Below are 23224 nucleotides of genomic sequence, written 5' to 3'. Positions count from 1 at the left end.
TCTATATCCGCCTCCTAGCCCCTCTTTCATGCTTAACCGGGTTTCTCCCTTCTCTTCCTACACAACCTTCCCTTCCCAAATCATACAAATTTGAGGAACCATTCACCTGAAGCCAAGACTTGGTAGAGGGTCAAAAATTTTCTTCCTCCACCCTCATTTCTGAGGAAAACTTAATATCATACGAGTTGAGTGCTCGGGCCAAAGACCCTGTAGACCGGGTAATTGAAGAAGTTGTTGTCTCGGGCGCTCAACCCGGTAACTTTCAATTCCTGAACTTCTCCTTATTTATCTTGTTTTATTATCTTGTAAACATATTAACCAGCTTTCTTCTCCTTGTGCAGATAATACAGAGATGCAAGAGGCATTTGCAAGGAAATGGGCGGCCGAGAAGGCGGCCAAGGAGAAGAAGTTGGCAGCTCGGAGGGTAGCTGCCGAGAAAAAGAAAAAGGCTGAGGAGGAGGCGTCCCAGCTAAATGAGTATGTCCGGGTAGAGGCTCAACAAGACCGGGAGGCAACTCGGGCGAGCTCCCAGGAAGAATCTGAGGAACAGTTCCTCTCGTTCAGAGGAAAAGAAAAGCAGTGACCAACCCCGAGCTAGTCCTCCCTGGGCACAATCAGGATGAAGAGCAGGGCACTTCCCGGGCTTCCCACTCATCTCCTCCTCTGCAAACTCAAGCGCTTTGAGAGCCCATACAGTCCAATCTGCCTATCAGGGCAAACATCTTTCTGGAGGGAGCTACTCCAACTGGACTTCTGCTCCTCAAGCAGATGCTTCTTCCTATTGAGGAGGCACATCTGAAGAGTTCTCTCCCCACCCCCAAGCTCTTCCAGGGATCCAACCGAATTTTATCTGTAAGCTCTTCGATCTTTTCCTCTTCTTCTTGTTTTTTTTTTAACTTTATTTGAACAGGTTGTTCACTTGATGAACTCTGCCTTCGAAGAGGTAACTGCGGCAGCCACCATAAAAGGCAATGAGGCCCGGGCCATGCAAGAGCTTCACGAGCAACTCCAATGAGAGTTGTCCCGGGTCCGATCTATTCACGAAGAAGAAGTGGCCGGCCTTCGCACTGCTTTGGATAGGGCCAATCATCAACTATCAGCAACCCAAGCAGATCTGCAGAAGGCCAGAGACGATGTCAATGAGGGCCTCGTCCAAAGGAAGATATGTGTGACGTATCGTACTTAAAAACTACTTAAAATTTGCGAAAAATAAAAATTTTCTTAAATAAGTAATAATTTCTCAAAATGCAACATAAATAAAATGCTTAACTAAAAATTGGAAATGTAAACGAGCGTGCAACAAGTACTTGTTTAAATAACATAAAGCAATTTCATGAAAATCGGAGTGAATGAATTTAACATGCATAAAAATCCTTGAAAACTTAGTGGTCCTCGAGTTAGGCCTTCGCACAGTCCGAGCCGACTCGCTGATCCACGCCTCTCTCCTCCTCATACTCTTCCTCACCTGCATTGATCAAGTCTAATGAGTCTAAAGACTCAACATATATAAACTGAGAATAACAATTAATACATAATAAATCCAAATGCATTTTAAAGCAGCACATACATACTAAAACTCTGAACATACTTACATAAACATAGACGTGTCATCATTTCATAAACTTTTCATAAACGTGCTTGCATCATACATACTTAAACATGCATAATCATCATCATTTTGCGTAGAGATATGTTTCAAAGCAAGTGACCCGTAACATAATTGCGCCTGATCAGACTAAACCACATTATTAGGCTGGCAGGGATCATCACAGTCTTTCGACTGAACGTCCACTCCCACATACATAAGATCTCAGGTCATGCTTTACCGGATGGATTGGTCCATGGTCATGCTTTACCGCTTCTCAATCCTGATCAAAACCTGGTCATGCTTTACCGGGGTGGAGAGATCCCCGGACACGTTCTCCGGCTTCCAAACACGTTCATAATTGGTCACAAGACAATTCGCATACCTCAAAAATATAAAACGTTTTCTTTTTGCACGTCGAATGTACTTAAAAACGTCGAAGGCTTCGTTAGAACACTCTGGACATGCTGCCCTAACCACAGCAGCAAATATTCAAGAGATCCCAACGAAGCCTGCAACCAAAACTTGAGAAAACGTGAAGAACATGCACAAATTTTCACAGCTTGAGCAGTTTTACGTTAAAAATCATCTCTCTCTCATTTCTTATTAGAAAATTACAAATTTACTGTCAAATCGAAGTTATCAAAAAGTACTACGTTTTATATGTTGAAATTTATTCCAGAAAACCGACCGAAAATTCGAAAGATTCGAAATAACAGCAGATTCGGTTTTTGAGATTTGAAAACTTTTCCAAAATCGTTTCAAACATCATTGCTCAAACTTTACATAACATAACCGGATTTTTACACACAATATGCATCAAAATATTTACTATGACAAGATCGATGCAGAAAAAATGTAAGAATATACATGCCTTGATGAATATACTTACGAAACGACGAATAACGACACAAGAGGATGCGAGAATCGATCCGAGACGACTTGTGGCACGATGCTTGCTATAATCGAACGTGAGTCTACTGAAGAGAATCTAAGGGGAAGGGGTGGTGGCTGCTGGAGAGCTCTAAGAACCCTAGTTCTTATCAAAAGAGAGAACAAAACAAGGTGTGTGTGTGCAAGTGTGTGTGCCGAGTGTGTGTGTGTATAGTGTAAAAACGTGTAGGGGTGTGTGTGTGTGTATGTGTGTTGATTAGGGAGATAATTAGGGGAGTTAATTAAGAGTTAATTTAGGGGAGTTAATTAGTTTAATAAAAATAATAATAACTAATTAACATGCTAAATAAAATACAAATCCCCCACTAACTTACTAGAACTCCTAATTTAAAATAAAATACACATGTGACAAACTTTCAAGATTTAAAATACCCAACCATTCAAATTAGTATGTTTGAGAAATTTAAAAATCATTAATCATCTAATAAATTAAATTAGATTTTAAAATGCTTAAAATTTCATAAATCATTTAAAATACTATTTTCTTGACTTTAAATAAAATACTACATTATTCTTAAATCGCCTAAATCGTCACCGGTATCTTTTCATGATCCCGTATAGAATAGCCGCCTGAAACATAAAACTCCAGAAAACGTTTTAACGTGCATCAAATAAACATGTAATCATTTAAAATAATGTGAATCATAAATCATGCATCAATAAAAATCATTTTAAAAAATTAAATAAATAATTTAACAATTTAATAAATGCATGGGTTTACATTAGTGATTTTGGGTTCTACACTATGCAAGGGACTATATATGTCTTGGAGTCGAGGAACAACTCTTTATCCGAGCAGATAAAGTTACAACAATCCCAGGCGGAAACTGCTGAGAGTGCCCGGGCTGTGGCTGAATATAACAGAACCAAGTGGTAGGCCTCCTTCCTCCAGTCCCCAGAATTTAAGGCGGCAGTCGAAGATCACGCCTATCCTAATTTCAAGAACGGCTTCGACAAATGTTGGGAGCAATTTGCAGATGTCGGGCTTCTGCCGGAGGATAGAGAAGACTTCCCTGATTTTGAGCAGGCCATATCATCCCTTCCCAAGAATGCCGGAGAGGAGAAGGAGGGAACCCAAGAAGAAGAGCAGCCAGGGTCCAACCCTATAGATGTAGAATAGGAATGTAATCTTTCCTTTTTTAATTTCTCTTGTAATTCTTGCCTTCGGGATTATATCAATGAAATATTGTTCTCCTTTAACTGGTTGTTTCAATAAATTGATAATACTTCATATATACCCGAGCTTAAAAATATTGAGCTTACTCATAAGCTGCTTGTGCATCTTAATTCTCTGAATTTTTTCTAAGCGTTGTAAAATAATCGGTATTTTCAATAATTAGCTGGGATGTTGAGCCCTGATCTGGGTATCTGTACTTAGTAAATGTGTGAGGACTTGATAAATAACCAGGGTACGGAGCCCTGGCTTGGGGAGCTGGTCCCGGGACTTGTAATGGTCGAGTGCGGAGCCCCGAGCCAGGGTACGAAACCCTGGGCTTATTAAATAACCAGGGTACGGAGCCCTGGGCCGGGAAGCTGGTCCCAGGACTTGGAATAGTCAAGCTGCGGAGCCCCGAGCCAGGGTATGGATCCCTAGGCTTATTAAATAACCAGGGTACGGAGCCCAGGGCCGAGGAGCTGGTCTCGGGACTTGGAATGGTCGATGTGCGGAGCACCGAGCCAGGGTATGGAGCCCTGAGCTTATTAAATAATCAGGTTACGGAGCCCTGGGCCAAGGAACTGGTCCCAAGACTTGGAATGGTCAGGTGTGGAGCCCTGAACCAAGTACAGACCCCTGGGCTTATTAAATAACCAGAGTACGGAGCCTTGGGCCGGGGAACTGGTCCCAGGACTTGGAATCATTGAGGTGCAGAGTCCCGAGCCAAGGTACAGAGCCCTGGGCTTATAGAATAACCAGGCTACAGAGCCCTGGGCCGGGGAGCAAATCCCATGGCTTATAGATTGGCCGGAGCTTTGAACTCTCGGGTTTAGATATTATATCCAATACACTTTCTGATAAGAAAAGAAATTTATTATGTCTTCGAATAATAATTACATCTTTAAGCGTAATACTTTTTCAAATGAAATAAATTCTAGGGTCGCTTGAGAGAGCGTCCTTGAGCATCCTCCAGATAAAAAGCTCTCGAGCTAAATTTTCGGATTATCTTAAAAGGTCATTCCCACCGAGTTTTCAATTTACCAACATCCCCAGCTGGATTGAATTTTTTCATCACCAGATCTCATATTTGAAAGTCTCGAATTTGAACTCGTTTGTTATATGATTTCATAACTCGACCTTGGTAAGCTTCCATTCGAATCATAGCCCGCTCTCTCTTCTCTTCCACCATATCCAACTCTATTTTCCGGCTCTGATCATTGTCATCTGGGTAAGATTCTATCCGGACAGAAGATTGTCCAATCTCAACAGGGATAACTGCTTCAGAACCATACACCAAATTGAAAGGAGTTTCTTGAGTAGGTGCTCGGTGAGTAGTCCTGTATGCCCAGAGAACATTACAATTCTTTCACCCAGTATTTTTCTTTGCCCTATAACCTAGTTTTCAAAGCTTGCACTATAATTCTATTTACAACATCTGTTTGACCATTTTCTTGAGGGTAAGCAACAAAAGTGAAAAACTAGTAATCTTCATTTCTTGGCACCAGGACGTTATCTCTTTTTCCTGAAACTGTCTCCCATTATCTAAAATTAGTCTCCTGAGAACTCCAAACCAGCGCACAATGTTCTTCTAAAGAAACTTCAAAACTTCTTTCTCTGTAATCCTTGCCAGGGGCTTGGCCTGTACCCACTTGGAAAAATAGTCAACGGCCACCAAAAGAAATTTCTTTTGAACCCGGGCAACTGGAAAGCGACCAACAATATTCATCCCCCACTGATCGAAGGGGCAAGATGCCCAGATAGGCTTCATTGGAGTGGCCGGGTTGTGTTGAAAACTAGAGTGGTGCTGACATCCTTCACATGTTCGGACCATTGGAGAAGAATCATGATTTAAAGTAGCCACCATAACCCAGCCAGCATGGATTTCCGAGGTAACAAATTTCCTCCAAGATACTCTCCACAACATCCTTCGTGTATCTCTCGGAGGACATACTCTACTTCTTCCCCATCTAGACACTTTAACAGAGGTCCCTGGTATGATCTCCTGTACAAAATGTTATTTAAGAGAACAAATGGAAGCCTGCTTTCTGGATTTTTGAGCCCGGGCTCGATCATCAGGCAGTTGGCCTTGGGTCATGAACTCCATGAGAGGTGTCATCCATGAGTTTTTTTGCATGGGTAGCGGCTCTTCCTTAGTAGAAAGAACGAGCCGGGTGAAAAATAGTATCTCCCGGGTGCTTACTTCTGTCAGAGAGGCACCCATTTTTGTTAAGGCATCTGCTTCACTGTTTTCCTCTCGGAGGATTTGTTCAATGCTCCAATCTAGGAAGGATTCTGTCTGAGCTAAAATAAGCCCCAAATATTTGAGCATCGTTTCATCCTTGGCTTTGTAAGATCCCTTTATCTATTGAGTTACTAGTAGTGAATCAAAATAAAGGATGATACGGGAAGCTCCTGCTTCCCTGGCAGCAAACATACCAGCCAGAACAACTTCATATTCTGCTTCATTATTGGTCACCCAGGAGTCATTTCTCAAGGCCAATTTAATCTTTTCTCCCAGATAGGGCTATTACTACTACTCCCACTCCACATCCAGAGAGGCTAGAAGCTCCATCTACAAATACTCTCCAAACTTCCTCCTTATCAGGCTGAATCATTTCAGACAAGATGTCCGATAAGGCCTGCGCTTTGATGGAAACCCCGGACCTGTACTTAATGTCATATTCTCCCAACTCCACCGTCCATTTTATCATCCTCTCAGACACTTTTGAATGAGTCATAATCCTCCCGAGAGGACTGTTAGTAAGCACAATGATCGGATGAGATAGAAAATAAGGCCGTAATTTTCGAGCAGTCATGATCAGGGATATAGCTATCTTCTCGACTTCGCTATATATATGCCCGGCTCCTATGAGAGTGTGGCTGATATAATATACATGTTTCTGATCAGAACCTTCTTCCCGTACAAGCACTGAGCTAACAGCATATTATGTAGTAGATAAGTACACAAACAACTTTTCTCTGGGCTCTGGCTTTGCTAAAACAGGAAGCTCTGCCAAGTGCCTCTTAAGGTCTTTGAAGGCCCGCTCACACTTTTTGTCCCACCCAAATTTTTGTGCCTTCCCAAGGAGCTGGAAGAATAGATAACTTTGATGTGCAGATCTAGATTTGAATCGGGAAAGTGAAGCAATTCTCCCGGTAAGCTTTTGCACTTCTCGGACAGACTGAGGAGATGACATGTTTAGCACTGATTAGACTTTCTCAGGATTCACCTCGATCCCCCGGTCGGTTACTATAAAACACAAAATCTTACCACTATTTACGCCAAATATGCACTTAGCTGGATTGACTTGATCCCATAATGCATGAGAGTAGCAAAAATTTCTTCCAAATCGGCAATGAAGCATGAAATTTCTCTTGAATTGCCCAATATATCATTGATATAAACCTCCACATTCTTCCCCAACTGCCTATCAAATACTTTGTTCATTAAACGCTGATATGTAGCCATGGCATTCTTTAACCCAAAAGGCATGACAACATAGCAAAAGGTGCCTCCTGAGGTAATGAAGCTGGCTTTATCTTGATCATTCCTGGCCAAGGGGATTTGATGGTACCCCTGGTAAGCATCCATGAAACTGAGTAGTTCATATCCAGAAATAGAATCCACCAACTGATCAATCATGGGCAAAGGATAATATTTTTGGGGCAAGCCTTGTTGAGATCTCTAAATTCAACACACATCCTCCACTTTCCGGCGACCTTTGGTACCAACACCACATTCGAGAGCCAGGTAGGAAATTGTATTTCTCGAATGTGGACGGCCTATAGGAAATCTGGAACTTGTACATCAATTACCTTGTCATTCTCAGGATCAAAGTGTCTCTTCTTCTGCTTAACAGGTTGATATCCCGGTAGTATGTTCAGATAATGCTCCGCTATCAGGGGTGAGATCCCGATCAATTCCTGCTGGGACCGGGCAAAAATATTAACCTTAGATTTTATACAGTTCAGTAAACTGACCAGGGTGGATAAGTCGAGATTTTGAGCCACCCGGATCTCCCTGCCTGGTTCAATCTCCACCACTTCCCGGTCCTCCTCTGCTACAAAATGAACTTCCCCCTCCTCTACTACCCTCTCCGCCTCCTCATCACCACTTATTCTCTTCTTCTCCCTCCTCGCCTTCTTTTGGTCTACCCGGACCGCTTCCACATAACATTTCCGGAAGGAAGGCTGATCTCCCCGGACTTCTCCCACTTGATTCCCCACTGGGAATTTTATCTTCTGATGATATGTGGATGCTACGGCCCTTAATATTATACGATGATGGGGCATCCACAACAGTGAAGGTGTTCATAACAGTCTTCTTCAATTCCATAGTACCCAGAGTTAAAGGCAAGATAATCTCTCCTTCTTGGTAGATAGTGTGGCCAGCAAAGCCAAAAAGGGCAGTTTCCACGGTCTCCATCTGATATCCTTGCAAATCCATCTGCAACAGGGCTTCCTTGAAAATAACATTCACAGAACTGCCTGAATCAACAAAAACCCTCATGATGTCATAATTGGCCACTCGGGCCTGGATTACCAGGGCGTCATTATAAGGGAGATTAACACCCTTGAGGTCCTCCGGGCCAAAACTGATAATCGCCTCATTCCTCCTCATTCCTTCCACCTCCATACAATCCCTCCTACTCTTGACTTCCTTGACCGGTTTGAATCGCCATCATTAGATCCTCCAGAGATCATTTTTATCACCCCCCAAGATAGGGGGTGAAGCCCTCTTCCTCTCGGGCTCCTGAATCTTCCTCCTACTTGGGGCATCTCTCGAGCCCTCCCGAGCACTGAGCCCTGACTGTCGAGTTGTCTAAGGTGGCAATCTCGTCCTCTTACTTGGTGGATTATATCCCTTGGTAGCAGGTGGGACATAATCTCTTTTCAGCGTTTGGCGGTCCTCTGTGTTATGGAAACACACTTTATGAAGGGTACAATATCCCTTCTTCTCGGGCCTAGTAAATTGTTGGGTAGGGGGCATGTCCCTGCTATATTCTTGAACATCCCGGTCCCGGGCGATTTTTGGGGGCAAATGATGAGAAAAATACCTGGGGTTACCCCTTCTCTGTTCTCTCTCCTTGGGTTTAGACACCCGATCACCCTTCTCTCTTCTCAAAGCTTTCCTCTTCTGCTTCTACGCCTCCTCCATATTGATGTACTTTTCTGCCCGGGCCAACAGATCTTCGAAATCCCCAAGCGCTTTCTTGGTTATCGATCGAAAATGTTCCCCTTCCCGTAGGCCCTGAGTAAATGTAGTAATTTTTGTCTCGGGAGCAAAAGAGAGACATCCAGAGCAACTCGATTGAACCTCCGGATGTAAGCCCTGAAACTTTCTTCCGAGCTTTGCTTCACTTCAAAAAGACTGAAGGCAGTTTTCTTGAATTTCTTCCTGCTAATGAAGTGGTACAAGAATACCTTCTGAAAATCCTCGAAGGATAGTATACTCTGAGGGGTCAGTCCCTCAAACCATCTCTGGGCTTAGTCAAGCAAAGTGGTTAGGAACACTTTGACCTTAATCTTGTCAGCATAACAGTGCAGCATGGCCATATTTTCAAACCAGGCCAAATGCTCCTCAAGGTCAGCACTGTCATCATAGTCTTACATTTTGGCAGATTTGAAATGTCCGGGTAGAGGTTTCCGAACAATGGCATCCACAAAAGGGCATCCTTTAATCATTATCCGAGCATGATTCCGACTTTCCATTTGCCCCTCCACTTCTGTCTCAACTCTTCCAGTTCCTCAGCCACAGTAGGAGACTTAGAACCAGCACTAGACTCCCTCTCATCCATCCTCACTTCCTCCTCCCCCACCTCCTGCTCCACTTCGGGCTGCGTAGCCTGATGAGAAGGGGCCCTTCTTGCTACGGTCTTCTCTACTGCATTGGATATAATCTGAACCAAGTCTTCTGGGGACAAATTAATAACAGGTGGAGGTCCTATGGGCGGAATACCACCTTGTCCAGAGATAAGTGGATCATCTCCAGAAACCCGAGAAGTATCTTGATTTGCCCTTCTTGTAGGAGCCATATCTACGTATTGAGTTCAATTTCCCACAGACGGCGCCAATGATGCGATCCGGGCGAATTGGGTGAGTTGGGTCAGGGCAATCCACGGGATCTGATAAGAGTCTTGTTAAGGAAAAATGAGCAAGAGGATATATCTTGTGGAGAAGATATATCTCTCTAATATGGCATCAATTGTAACCTACATATAAGGAAATGAACTCGTGAATGGGCGCCGAAGAGGTGTCCGGCGTAGCCACTCCAATACTTAATTCAGCATGTGAAGATAACCAGTGTAGCTTGGTAGAGAAACAAGTGCAACTGGTGTGAATATATGTGTTTGAATAATCTTTAATGCAAGAAGAACATGTTATTTATAGGAAGGAAGATGATGACTTTTCCTTGTTTTCAGTGCCTATTTACCACTTGTAGACTTAGATGTTGACTTCCTGTCATGCCGTCCTACTTTTCCATTGTGTCACATCAGTAGGATTTTGTCAGGAACGATTATCGATACAAGATATTACCTACTACTCAAACACTCGAGTGCAGTACTATTATGGAGGCATCCCGGGTAGAAATCATTCGGAAGCTTTGTATGAGAGCCCGGGCTTTTGATAACATGGGGAAAAGATATCTCGGGCTTTCACCTGTCTGGCTCCTGACGAACTCTTCCTACAGATTTATCCTGACTTTGGGCTATCCATATAATATTTCGGGTCATGGATATATCTATCTATCAGTAATGTATCTATCTATTTGTCTTTATATTTATATAGTCTAAAACATGCAAATGGTAATATATTTTTTTATTATACTTTTATAATAATAATTTAACAAAACTATATAATTTAACAAATTTTATCTCATTCGTCATTTTATTATAGATAAAGAATAATTTTAAAAAATGGTGATACCCCAATAAGGATTCGAGTCATCATTAACCCGGTTTATTACTTGGATAGTCCGAATCGAAGCCACTTGCCAGGGTACTCTCCTCAAATACCCAGGTATTACGCCTCTTCCCGGGCAATCATCTTTGCAACTCGGGCTCTCGAGCCAATAGCCGGGATCTCAAGCAAACACCCGGGTACCCTACTACCCGGGCCACCTCGAGAATTGCACCACACTTGAGTGTGATTGATACAGGTCCGTCCAATCTGTCAGGAACCACTTGGGCTTGGAGTGTCTTAGAAGTTATCAGAAGCTACAAGTATGGGTAGCCGACTTGCCATACTTAGTAGGTGGCACGAGGATCGAGGTACCTACCCCATTTTTCTACTATAAATAGCAGGTATTAATGTCATTTATAGATTCTGAAATCATTTAACTCTCAAGCACTTACATATTTCCCTCAAATATTGCTTGTGTTCATCTTCAACCTGCTGACTTTAGCATCGGAGTTGCTACGCCGGACACTCCTCCGGCGCCCATTCACGAGTTCCTTTCTTGTTTGCAGGTGTTGTCACGGCCATTATCTTCACTCAAATTCCTAAACACTAAAAATTGTTGATTTGATCCGTTGGAGCTCCTTACTCGGCTCATCCATTTCAGCGAGATCTCATCATTGGCGCTGTCTGTGGGAAATCGAGATTAAGATGTTGATATGGCTCGTACAAGAAGAACTAATCAAGATAATTCTCGGGCCCATGAAGATGAGGGGCAGACTTCGAGACAAGGTGGTGTTCATAATACCGGACCAAATCTCATTTCCATGACCCCGGGAGAGTTGACGAAAATTATATCCGATGCGGTAAAGCAAGCTATGGCCAGGAAAGAAGTTTCTCAGCATGTTACACCACCCGGAGATAGATAGGAGCATGAGCAGGAGCAGGAGCAGGAGCAGGAGTTGAGGGAGGAGGAGGAAGTGAGAGGAGAAGACGAGGAATCCAGCGGCGGGTCAAAATCCACGACTATGGCAGAAGAATTGCTGGAGTTAAGGCAGAAGATGAAGGTCCTGGAAGGACAGTTGGAGAGTCGGAGCACTTCCCGGGCAGTCACCAGAGGATGCCCATTTGCTGATATTATTGTCCAGGAACCTCTTCCCGGGAATTTCAAGTCCGCCAAAGTAAAAGATTATGATGGCAATGCAGACCCCGAGGAGCACCTGGCCAGGTTTGAGAATATGGCCATGCTGCACTGTTACACTGATCGAATCAAGTGTAAGGTGTTCCTGACAACGTTGGTGGATTCGGCTCAAAGATGGTTTGAGGGTTTGGCTCCTCAAAGTATTAGTTCTTTCAAAGACTTCCAAAAGGTGCTTTCACACCATTTCAGCAGTAGTAAAAAGTACAAGAAGACTGCTTTTAGTCTCTTTGAAGTTAAGCAGAGCCCGAAAGAGAGTTTGAGGGCTTACATCAGAAGATTTAATAGAGTGGCTCTTGATGTTCCTACTTGTGCCACTGAGACAAAGACGACTGCATTCACCCAAGGCTTGAGGGAGGGTGAATTTTTCAAGTCATTAACCAAGAAAGTGCCTGGGGACTTTGAGGATTAATTATCCCGGGCAGAAAAATACATCAATATGGAAGAAGCCCAGAAGCAGAAGAGAGAGGCTGTGAGGAAGGAAAGAGGAGACCGGGTATCTAAGCCCGAGGAGAAGGGACAGAGAAGGGGTAATCCAGGGCACTTTTCTCACCATGTGCCCCTAAAGATTGCCCGGGAGAGGGAGATACAGGAATGCAGTAGAGATCCGGCCCGAGAAGAGAGGATTCTGCACTCTCCACAAAGTGTGTTACCACAACACCGAGGATTGTAAAACATTGAAGGGAGACTATGCCCTGCCTCCCGCCACGGGACCCAGTCAAGCCAACAAGAGACCTAGATTGTTACCTTGGACATCTCGGCAGCCAGGATCTGGTGCCCGGGGAGGAGATGTAAGGGGCAATGTAAGGAATGAGCTCGGGAGAAGGAGGGAGCCCGAGCCCGAGATAAAGAAGAATTCGCCCCCTGCCATGGGGTTAATCAAAATGATTTCTGGAGGATCCACTGATGGTGACTCTAACCGGGCGAGGAAATCCAGGAGTAGGAGGGACTGCATGGATGTGGAAGGGATGAGGGGAAATGAGGTGGTGATCAGTTTCGGCCCGGAAGACTTAAAGGGGGTGAATCTACCCCACAATGATGCCCTGGTTATCCAAGTCCGGGTGGAAAATTATGACATTTTGAGGGTCTTTATTGACTCAGGCAGCTCTGTAAATGTAATTTTTAAAGATGCCTTTGTACAGATGGATTTGCAGGGTTATCATTTGGAAGCTGTGGAAACTGCACTCTTTGGCTTTGCTGGCCATGTGGTTTACCCAGAAGGAGAGATTGTCTTGCCACTGACTCTAGGCTCCCAAGATCTCAAAAAGACAGTGATGACCTCTTTCACTGTAGTGGACTCCCCATCTTCATATAATATCATTCTAGGGAAGCCGGCTATGAATGAATTGAGAGCCGTGGCATCCACCTACCACCAAAAGATCAAATTTCCTGTGGGAGCCCGGGTATGAGAAGTCTGGGGAGATCAGCCATCTTCTCAGAAGTGCTATGTGGAGGCAGTCCGGGCTTATCAGAGCAAAACCAGGAGGGAAGGGAAGAAAGCGAGAGTTGACGAATTGGGAGGAAGAGTAGTGGAGAAGGGAGAGGTTCGTTTTGTGGCTGAGGAGGAGCAGGAGGTGATAGAATTCGGGTCAGGCCAGCAAATCCGGGTGGCTCGGGACCTCAATACATCCACCCGGGTTAGTCTAATTAAATGTTTAAAAGCTAATATTCATGTGTTTGCTTGGTCCCAATAGGAGTTGACAGGGATCTCACCCCTGATATCGGAGCATCAATTGAATATTCTCTCGGGATCTCACCCGGTGAAGCAGAAGAAGAGACACTCCGTATCTAAATACTTTCGTCCACACACAAGTTGGGACTCTTTATTGTTACTCTGAATTTTGTAGGCAAAAATAATGTGTAGCAATGAATATCAGTAAGTCGAGGCAAGGATGTTTCCTTTGTCCGCAAGACAAAATTGCCCGTATACCAGTGCTTTACGTTGGCGGCAATCGTCTCTCAGATACGACACAATCCAGAAAATGTAGCACAACAAGGTTCTGGATGGCAGCGAACAGAAGTATGTTTGAACTTTCAAGTTTCAAAAAGAAAGGAATGCAGTGAAATGAGGATGCAAAAAGTGTGTAATTAATGTCTGCAGATGACTATTTATAGACTGAGCCTCATTCTGTCCGAAGATAGACAGTCACACGAGATGCGGTTCGGACTGGAGGGTACACTTTGGATTGTTTCAAATTATTTTTCAAATAAACTTTCTCCAAAAAGATTAATGTAGTCAAGAGACCGCACCGGTCCGGGACGGGCTGGCAGCCGCGCTCGTGTTTCATCGAGCCCAGCCTATCAGCGCCTTCCCCTTTTCCAAAAACTTCTAATGCCCCTTGAGATCCAAACTCATAGCTCAAACATAGAGCTAATAAAGTAGATTTTTCTTGGCACATTTTTCAATGTGGGACATGACATATTTCTTAATATTCATTCACCGCTCATACTTATCTAACACTCTTAAATCCGGAATGTCTCCGGTAACATTGAATTATGGTCCTTTGAAGTTCCAATTGATGTAGGTAATCTACAATCAAGTCACGGGTTGGGAATACAAAAAAATACATATGCTTGGTTTCAAATATCTTCGAAATTGATGTATTATAACCACAAATATTAGCATATACTAAAAAAAAGTGAAAATTAAAAAGGATCGCTTGCCTTTTGTTCTTGGTAAATAACCACAAATGTTACAAGTTTGAGAGTTTTGACAATTCAGTTGGCCTGTCCTTTCAGTAAAACAATATGGGATAGAGTTCTAAGATGGATTGGTATTTCATTTGTTATAGCATCTCCAATCCTTCACCATCAAACATCATTTCGATACAGAGAGATGTTCTCCAATGAGACTACGCTATTTTGCCTATTAGTATTTCATTTGTTAGAACATCTCCAACCTTGTACCAAAATGGTGTTTGTGTTCTCAATGGAGTTGCGCTAATTTGGCGCAGAGATTTGGCAGAGTGCTCCTAATTTATTTTTTAAATTTTTTTTGTTTATCTATTATAAATATTTGTATTAAATATTATAAATGTTATTTAAATAATAGTATAATATTTATTTTATTATTTTAATAATTAGATATTTAATCATAAAAACTACAATATTTAATCAAATAAATTTATAAATAGATTTTAAATAATTTTATTTTTATTAATTAAAAAATTAATTAATAGCTTGATTTAATTATTTATAAATAAAATAATAGTAAAATACGAATGAAAATTTTAATGCAATAATACAATTTGTAAAAATACAATATAACAATTATAAATGTTAATTTTAACATAAATATATTAATATATATAAAATAAAAAGATTATTCTGAAAGTATTTTTTGTGTTAAATTTTAAGTAAATAGGTTGGAGTTAGATGTTGAATTTGGTGCAGAAATTTAATTATTTTAGCACAAAACTTGCATTATGATAGAAATAAGGTTAGAGAGGTCTTATGAACCAAATCAAACCATTAAAAAGTAAATATCAATGGTAAAGAAAATCTCTTGAAAAATCTAACCAACTACAAATCAAACCTCATAACTAATAATCTAATATCGACGAAAATCTCTTGAAAATAGTAAAGAAAAATAAATAGATTAAAAAATTAAATTATTTACGACAAATCAAGTATATATATAATTAAAAACATCATAGTAAGGTAAATCATTGACAAAAATTATATAATTTTATATATATGAAATCGGTTTAATTTGAATTTTTTATTTATGCTTTTAACCTAACCAACTTTTTTCAGTTCCCTAAGTCCACCTTCTTCATCACCCCTCTGCAACTCATCAAGTCCCCTTGAAACCCACCTCAGTCAAGGTGATATCCAACAATGCAGTTTGGTGTACTTGTGTGTGTACGTACCTATGGAAGATACACCCAAGACTGTTATATTTCTGGTAACAGAGTGCTGTAAAGTTATGGGATTATTAAAAATAAATAAATTAAACGAAGGATTAATACATCAGTAAAACTTCATCCATAAATTGTGGACCAAAAAGAAGACCAATAGTTGAAGGAATACATTAAATTCCCAGATTAGGGGCCAATGCAAAGCAAAAGTTAAAAGAAAAGGAAATAATATATATAAACAAGCAACAAATGGCCTGCCGGTCTCTAGTGTCAAAATTTTCAACCTAACTGCTAAACATATATGTGACAAATCAATCTTTTGGTAAAATAACTGTAAATCATTCGGCGGATTATGAATACCTAGTGTTTCTGTCCCAGTATGGAAGCACGTCTCTATTTTTTGAAGTTTCCAACGCGTCCACTTCAAGACTGCAGCGCTTTAACCAACCGAAATAAAATCAAGAGGTATGTTGAGCATGGGTTATTATGGTTGAATTGTCCTCTCAGATTACTGCTACGAGGGTTGGAGATGCTTAAATTCCTGACATTTGGCTCCAACTCCGGTCAATGCATCGAAAAGTTTCGGTACAACTTTAGCAAGCATTAGCTTGAAACCGATTGAATTCAAGTTAGAATTACTATCACTAGATACAGAAGCGTCCCTTGTGAGTGAGCCAATGAGGTGTCCTTTCATATATGCGTCACAGGCCTTCAGAATGTAGTACCCGCGCTTCCTGAAGTGCTCGAAAACCAGGCCTTCAAAGTCCTGCAAAACTCGTGGAAAATCAACATCTAACAAGGATGACTACAGCACGTCACTGTTCGTGATAAAAAAAAAATGCGCTAGCCAGATCGTCCAATTAATAGAAACTGTTAACATTTTATGATGCTGAAGATGAGAAAATAATGGGATGATAAAAGCACAAAAATATTTTACGTTGAAAGCTATACGTATGTGGTTATTTACAACAGTTAATAAACAATATATTAAATATCTCACATCGGCTAGATTAAGTCTTTATTCTTTAGGAATAGTATATATGGACTTAGACAATCATCACCCCTTGAGCTAGCTTTTGAAGTTGAATTATGTTCAAGTCTCAATCTTCTCGGACATTTAACACCTCCCCTCACGTCCAAGAATGAACAACTGGAACGTGAAGTTTACAAGACATTATCGGATGGCTTATAGGACAATCTAATATATAATGGTGAGTCTTGGCTTTGACATCATATTAAGATTGAGAATTGGACCTAACTCAAACCCAAAAGCTAACTCCATATGAAGTTTGTCCAAGTCCATACATTAAACTCTCAAAGACTTAATCCAGCCGACGTGGGACATTTAACACAATAAACTGATCATCGAAAAAGCTGTTCTAAAATACTGATTTGGTTAGTTTTCAGAACGGATCCATCGTATATTCCCTTTGGTAAAACATAATGTTTTAACAACTATAGAAGTCGAAAAGTAAAAAAGTTTGCGTCAATCACCTTTGGCGGCTTTCGTATCAGATACATCATGGTCTTACAGTTCAATAGAAATGTATTCTCATTGTAAGACAATGAATTTTTCTCCCCTTCAGCTGTCCCTACTTGTTTGTCATATCCAGCCTCGTTGAAATATGGCTTTGAATTTAGCACAAGTCCCTGAAGAGAAACTAATACTTGAAGAATGCTCGACGTTGAAGGATGCCAGACCTCATTTCCTCTACCTGTCCAGGTATTCAGAAGACTGAGGCAAACTTTTCCCTCCTCGTACAAATTTGGATTTATTCGCCATCCTCCAGAATAATAATACGCAGACTACAGACATGAAAATTGGTTGCTGAATGTCACAGAGCAAAACCAGCAAAGATAAATTACAGTAGTTCGGTGCAACATGGAGCAAAGAATAAGATGCGAAAAAAAAAGTAAAGCTTTCCAGCTTTAAATGAATGATGGACTCGGAATGGCGATGCATAGGTTTCTTACAGGCGGAACATCAGGATATTCTGATGGAAGTTGAAAATCAAAGAAGAAAAGGCCATCTTGGTAAGGCGTCCCATATGCTCCAACTATGACTGCCCTCAAAAGATCCATTCTATCTTCATAGGCACGTACATATATTCCCTCTGTTTATCAATCTTTTAAATTTTAAAATAGCATGTAAAATCATTTCCACGTGATGATAAGAGTTTTTAAAAAATGTTCAGAGCGATAGGAAACCAGCGGAAGCATACCTGGTAGGTTATTTTGAAGAATATTCCAGTCTTGTTGCACTTTCTTGAGCCATTTCCTTGCAGCGCTATTCTGTATATTGGATAGCACGGATCAGTTGAGCACAAACCCTGATAGAACTAAGGAAGCACTATAGGTTGGTAAATAAAAGACAGAAAAGAAGTCAAGGACGTGAGGCTCATATCAGTCACATGCATAATTTCTCAATCTGATGATTCATCATAAATAGCTTTCAAGCTGTCGTCGTGGTAATTGATTGATAACTAACCTGCCCTGGTGCACCAGAAAAGTAGTGGTCAAAAGGATCTGTGACAATATCAAACCCTTTGAATAATGAAACATTTGATTCTGTCAATTTTAAGTGGCATAGTGTTTCCGCAACTTCTAATAAATCAGATGCCTTAGTATTGTGCTCCTCACCCTTACTATCAATACTTAGCTTCGAATGTTTATCCTCTATATCATTAAGTTTTTGAGAGCTTGATCCATTACAAGGATCCTTATTCGAAGTCAATCCATCTAAATGAAAATCATCTTCACTTTTGATATTTAACTCCAGCGAATCAGAATCCTTTCGTCCCCTTGAAAATATTCCAGAGGCTATTCTGGTCATAAAACCAAGAGCAGCAAGGGGAATTGAGAGCGCACCATTCTTTCCAGAATTTTCTGCAGCCAAGTTGCTATCTTCAATATCAGGTTTGACGTCACTAGAATTGTCCGACATGGGATCCTGATATCACGTGCAGTCCATTCATTTTATCAAAAGAAATTTAGGTAAATTTCAACATAAATAGAGAGACTCCTGACCAACTAATAAATCATATACCTTAAGACTGACAATTAAAAAATGCTAACAAAGGATGTGGCAAATGGGAGAGATAAATGAAATTAACCAACGACAACAATTAAACTGCTCTAGCCACCATTACCTCCTTGTCATCATCACTACTCGCAATGTTATCATCTTCAACAGTTTCCCAGCTGGCAGCATCATCGCTAGCACCACTTGCAGCTGCAATAGATTCATCATCATCACGACCAACAACATATATTTCCTGGGGACCAACCTGATACAACATCATAGATTCAACTGTCAATGAGGATTATCATCTTCAACAGTTTTTCTCTTGAAGGTTCAAACTTGACCACTTTGCACGGACAAAAATAAAAGAATAGCAATTACTGAGTCAGTAAATAATACTCACATTTGTTCCAAAAATATGATATTCATATTTTCCAACTTCTTAATCATTGAAAATCAGTTAACATTCCTCAAAAAAAAATCAGTTAACAAGTAATACAAAAATAGAAGAAAGTAGGACATAAGAACTCAGAAGTGAAACTAAAGCTTTCAATCAATTGAAGAGTCAAATGACCTGAACAAGATTAACAGTAAAAACTAAACAAAGTGATTATAATTCGTGAGGCATGCAGAAAATTTACCGAGGATATCATCCCATCAGCCCATGTGACTTCTATGTCACCATCTTTCAGCCCAGTGATGTTCCCAACCCAAGAGAGATCCGAAAATTCCGAAGACATGTCATGAGCAGAGTTGTTTTCTATATTATTATTTCCACGATTCTTTCCCTCGTCATGCTTTGACTCATGTGAACTATTAAGTGAACTGTCTTCAATAAAAGTTTTGGTAGGAAAAGTTACTGGTGAAAGCCGAACAACTACATCTCCATAACAATAATCATAATCTGGATGGCCCTCCAGCTCATAAACACTTACCACTTCCTCTCTGTCAAATTCTCTGGGGTCCTCTGCCCTCATTACAGGCTTCAACCATCTGACACAAGATGTCCGTTCTTTTGCATTTACACTTTTAACAACCCCGACACGTCGGATCTCAGTGGCATCATTACTGTCATCAGCAGCTTTCTCCACCACATACTGCTCAGCAACAAATTCATGATCCCCAAGACTATCAATGGGAATCAAGGATGTGGAATCCATGCCCAATTTTATTGTTCCATCCTGCCATGCAACATCAACTTTTGTCTTGGTATTGACAATTAAAAGGGCTCTTTCAAAATTGTCTACCTTCTTCCGGGCTTTCTTGTCCTTCCTGACTACAACTTTACGAATCTTTTTACGGTGAAGTGGCCAAGTTTCATGCACAGCTTCCTTTGAAGATGTCACCGAACTGCATAAACTGGATCCTGCAAGAGAACTGTTCTTTGATGATTTTATGGTTTTGTTAAATAAAGCCTCTGAATCATGCTGCATGAGTACAACATTCCCAGTTAATTTCTCGTTAGTGGCCATTTCTGCATCAGACTTGTCGCCTGTTTCAGCTGATTCCTGTTCATATTTCACAAAATCCTGAGCTTCTGATTTTGATGGTTCCTTGTCCAATAGTGTGAGTGATAACTCCACGGCCAATGGAAGGAGGCACCAATCACCCAACTGCCAAATTGTATGTGCAAAACAAGACAGCAGTTTTAAGTTCTTAGGACTCTGCTCTTCATCTGGAGTGTTATCAGAATCAGGCCCATACCCAGCAGAAGCAATCCAGTAAATGAACACTGATCCTACAGCTACTTTGGTCACTGTGCCTTCCAACCTATTAGTTTTCCACAATCCAGATAGCCACCTAGAATTTTTGAAAACTGATGACGAGCTTGCCTTCACGCGTTGGCCGGGATAATATGGAAAATGTCCATCTTCTAGGATGTTCTTTCCAGCTGGTTTGAGGCGCAATGGGTCAGCATTCATGACCTTGCAGATAGAACCATCATCAAATAGAACAGTCACATTATCAGAAACATCTTCAATTCTACCCAACCAGGGCCCAAGGACAACATGGTCACCTACGGTGAATTCTCTAATGCGTTTAAGGTCCTTGGATGACTGATCTTTCAATACAGATCCATCATGCATTAATAAATCAACGGTAGTACTGATATCAACCACAATCCCGATTTGACCAGTTGGATCTGAAGTAGCAGCAACATAATCCCCTTGTAAAAATCCTCTATCAATAACTGTCACGTCATTAGTACTTTCTTTTGTTTCAGACTCCTCCAACCAAAGCACTCTAACTTGGTCTACTGAGAGGATTCCGTGCTTAGAGTCATTATCACCAAATTTTCCAGTAGAATTTTCATCAGAATTTTTGTTTCTTTCCTCATAACACTCCTCTTTAGAGCCAGCTTCATCATCTCTTTCATCTTCATCCTCTTCATCATCATCATCTGTTACAATGCTATCGGAATCTGAATCACCAGCAACTTCAGTCACAATACCAATCTTATTGTTAATTTTGCTACTCACAACATCATGCCTATAGATGTATGAAACATTCTGCAAGTTCCTAAGAACCTCGCCTGGTCTATTTGCATAGCTCAAGTCAGGATCTCTATTTGATCCACATGTTGAATAACATTGTTTAATGGTGTCGTCCTCTGTAGTAGTGGTAGGTTCATTAGGATCAGAACTCCGCTGAGATTCCATCTGACAAACAACAAAGACATTCATGAAGGCATGCAATTCGTACCTAGTATAGACATACGCCCACAATATCCATATTTTAACTGCTCTATTTTTAATACGCGTATAGATGTTCTATTTAACATCTCAATAAGAATAATCGGATCATGCCACACTCATCCCCTTCACAAAAGAAAAAAATATCTCATAACGAAAATGTGGAAGATCGTAGTCCCCATATTCAGGTTATTTCAAGTAATCATTCATAATCATTAATGGATTTTCAACAGGTTTAAAATATGCCAAGTCTGTAGAAGGAAGATGACAGTCACATATGCTCGATTGGACCGATTATACATAACCCAATCTCGTATCTCAATGCAAATTCAATTCCAAAAGCACTTGCAGGAACTTCATGCATACGTCGGATAACCTTTCTATATGATTGGAGAATATTTTAATAAATTGAGAAGCACTAAAGCAAACAAGTTAACAAGGCAAGTCTGTAAAAGAGATAACCATGCAACAAATCAGATATTTCAATGCATACTCTGCGCATAACACCAAAAGTCAAATTAATAGTTCTAACAAAAAAATAGAATTAGCAATACTCCATAATTCAAGACTAGAGAATAAGAAGCTAGTGAAAGTACAAACTTCTTAATCTGCAATATATTTTCCAAATGTCAAGCTTTCAGAAACAATTATGAGACTACTTTGTGCAATGCTATTGTTTTCGTGAGCAGCAGAGAATTCCCTTCTCCTATAAAATACCAACTCCTGTGGGGGCCATGGATAATGGACTAATTTGAGTTCTTTAAGACCTCGTCTTGAAAACCATGCTCCAAAGTAACCGGTATCTCATTTCTAAACATTTACCATCTTCTCCATTGCGGAAGCTTCAATTTTTCATTATAAGAATGAAGCTAAAATAATGAAAAATTGAAATTTAAGAATCCAGATTATAAAAAAAAGGAAAAAGAAAAACCAAAGAAGTAATAAATAACGAAGAATCCAGACACAAGCTCAAACCCAAACACTTTTAAAAACTCGAACACCTAAAGGATGAGTTAACAAATAAAATGCACAAAACCAGATCAAACAACAATTATTTATATCAACTCGTCCGCCAAAAATCCAACAAAACGTCGGAAACAAATAAACGAATCACCATAAAAAATGCCAAGATATATAAGGAAGGAATTTAATCAAACGCAAGTCGAAGGAATGCAAAGAATAATAATACCAATTACCTTCGAAATCGGAGAGCAACAAGCGAGCTAAACACGGCAGCTGATTGAATGTGAGGCACTTCCCTCCGATAATATTGATCCAGACGATAAAATATACATATTATTGTTTAAAGGTCGTGGTCTTAATATAGAGGCTACCATGGGCCTTTCTGTCATTACACTACCGTAGAATTGTTTCCAAGGCGACCTTTCTTTTCTTTTCTTTTGTTTTTATTATTATAATAATATATAAATTGATAATCTAATATAATAAAATAAATAAATAAAAATTATAATTAATATAATATTCGATTTGATTTGATAAATAATAGTTTATTTGATTGATTAAATTTGAGATAAAATATAAAATATTATTTGTATGTTTATAATTAATAAAATATTAATAATATTATTTATTAACGATAATATTTTAATTTAAATTTAATAATTATGTCCATCAACCAAACAATACTTTAAACCACATTAGTTTTGTTACTTTTTTTCTTACGTGAAGAGTTCTGTATACCTTTTTTTGAGGGGAAAGCCTAAGAATCTTATTTGAGTAGGTATTTTGTGATACGGTCTCACGAATTTTTATCTGTGAGACGGGTCAACCCTACTTATATTTACAACAAAAAGTAATACTCTTAGCATAAAAAGTAATATTTTCTCATGGATGACCAA

The 23224-nt window shown here is 40.2% G+C and overlaps 2 protein-coding genes across 2 annotated transcripts; both read right to left on the bottom strand.

Annotated features, from left to right (window-relative positions):
• Positions 1-6972: 6972 nt before the first annotated feature.
• Positions 6973-8331, bottom strand: LOC142525822 (uncharacterized). The gene is made up of 3 exons (XM_075630111.1): positions 7911-8331; positions 7512-7846; positions 6973-7272 (listed from the first exon to the last, which is right to left on the bottom strand). The coding sequence occupies exons 1-3, from the start codon at positions 8329-8331 to the stop codon at positions 6973-6975; spliced, it is 1056 nt and encodes a 351-aa protein (XP_075486226.1).
• A 7416-nt stretch (positions 8332-15747) lies between these two features.
• On the bottom strand, positions 15748-22660 carry LOC142526306 (putative ubiquitin-conjugating enzyme E2 23). The gene is made up of 8 exons (XM_075630602.1): positions 22562-22660; positions 19314-21332; positions 18800-18937; positions 18139-18600; positions 17873-17942; positions 17625-17764; positions 17145-17456; positions 15748-16416 (listed from the first exon to the last, which is right to left on the bottom strand). Exons 2-8 carry the CDS (start codon positions 21330-21332, stop codon positions 16165-16167), a joined length of 3393 nt encoding a protein of 1130 aa, XP_075486717.1. The 5' UTR covers positions 22562-22660; the 3' UTR covers positions 15748-16164.
• Between the last annotated feature and the right edge of the window lie 564 nt (positions 22661-23224).

The sequence above is a fragment of the Primulina tabacum genome, chromosome 15 (genome assembly GCF_025594145.1).
Source record: "Primulina tabacum isolate GXHZ01 chromosome 15, ASM2559414v2, whole genome shotgun sequence".
In the NCBI taxonomy this organism is placed as follows: Eukaryota; Viridiplantae; Streptophyta; class Magnoliopsida; order Lamiales; family Gesneriaceae; genus Primulina; species Primulina tabacum.
This window is presented reverse-complemented; position numbering and strand designations above follow the sequence as displayed.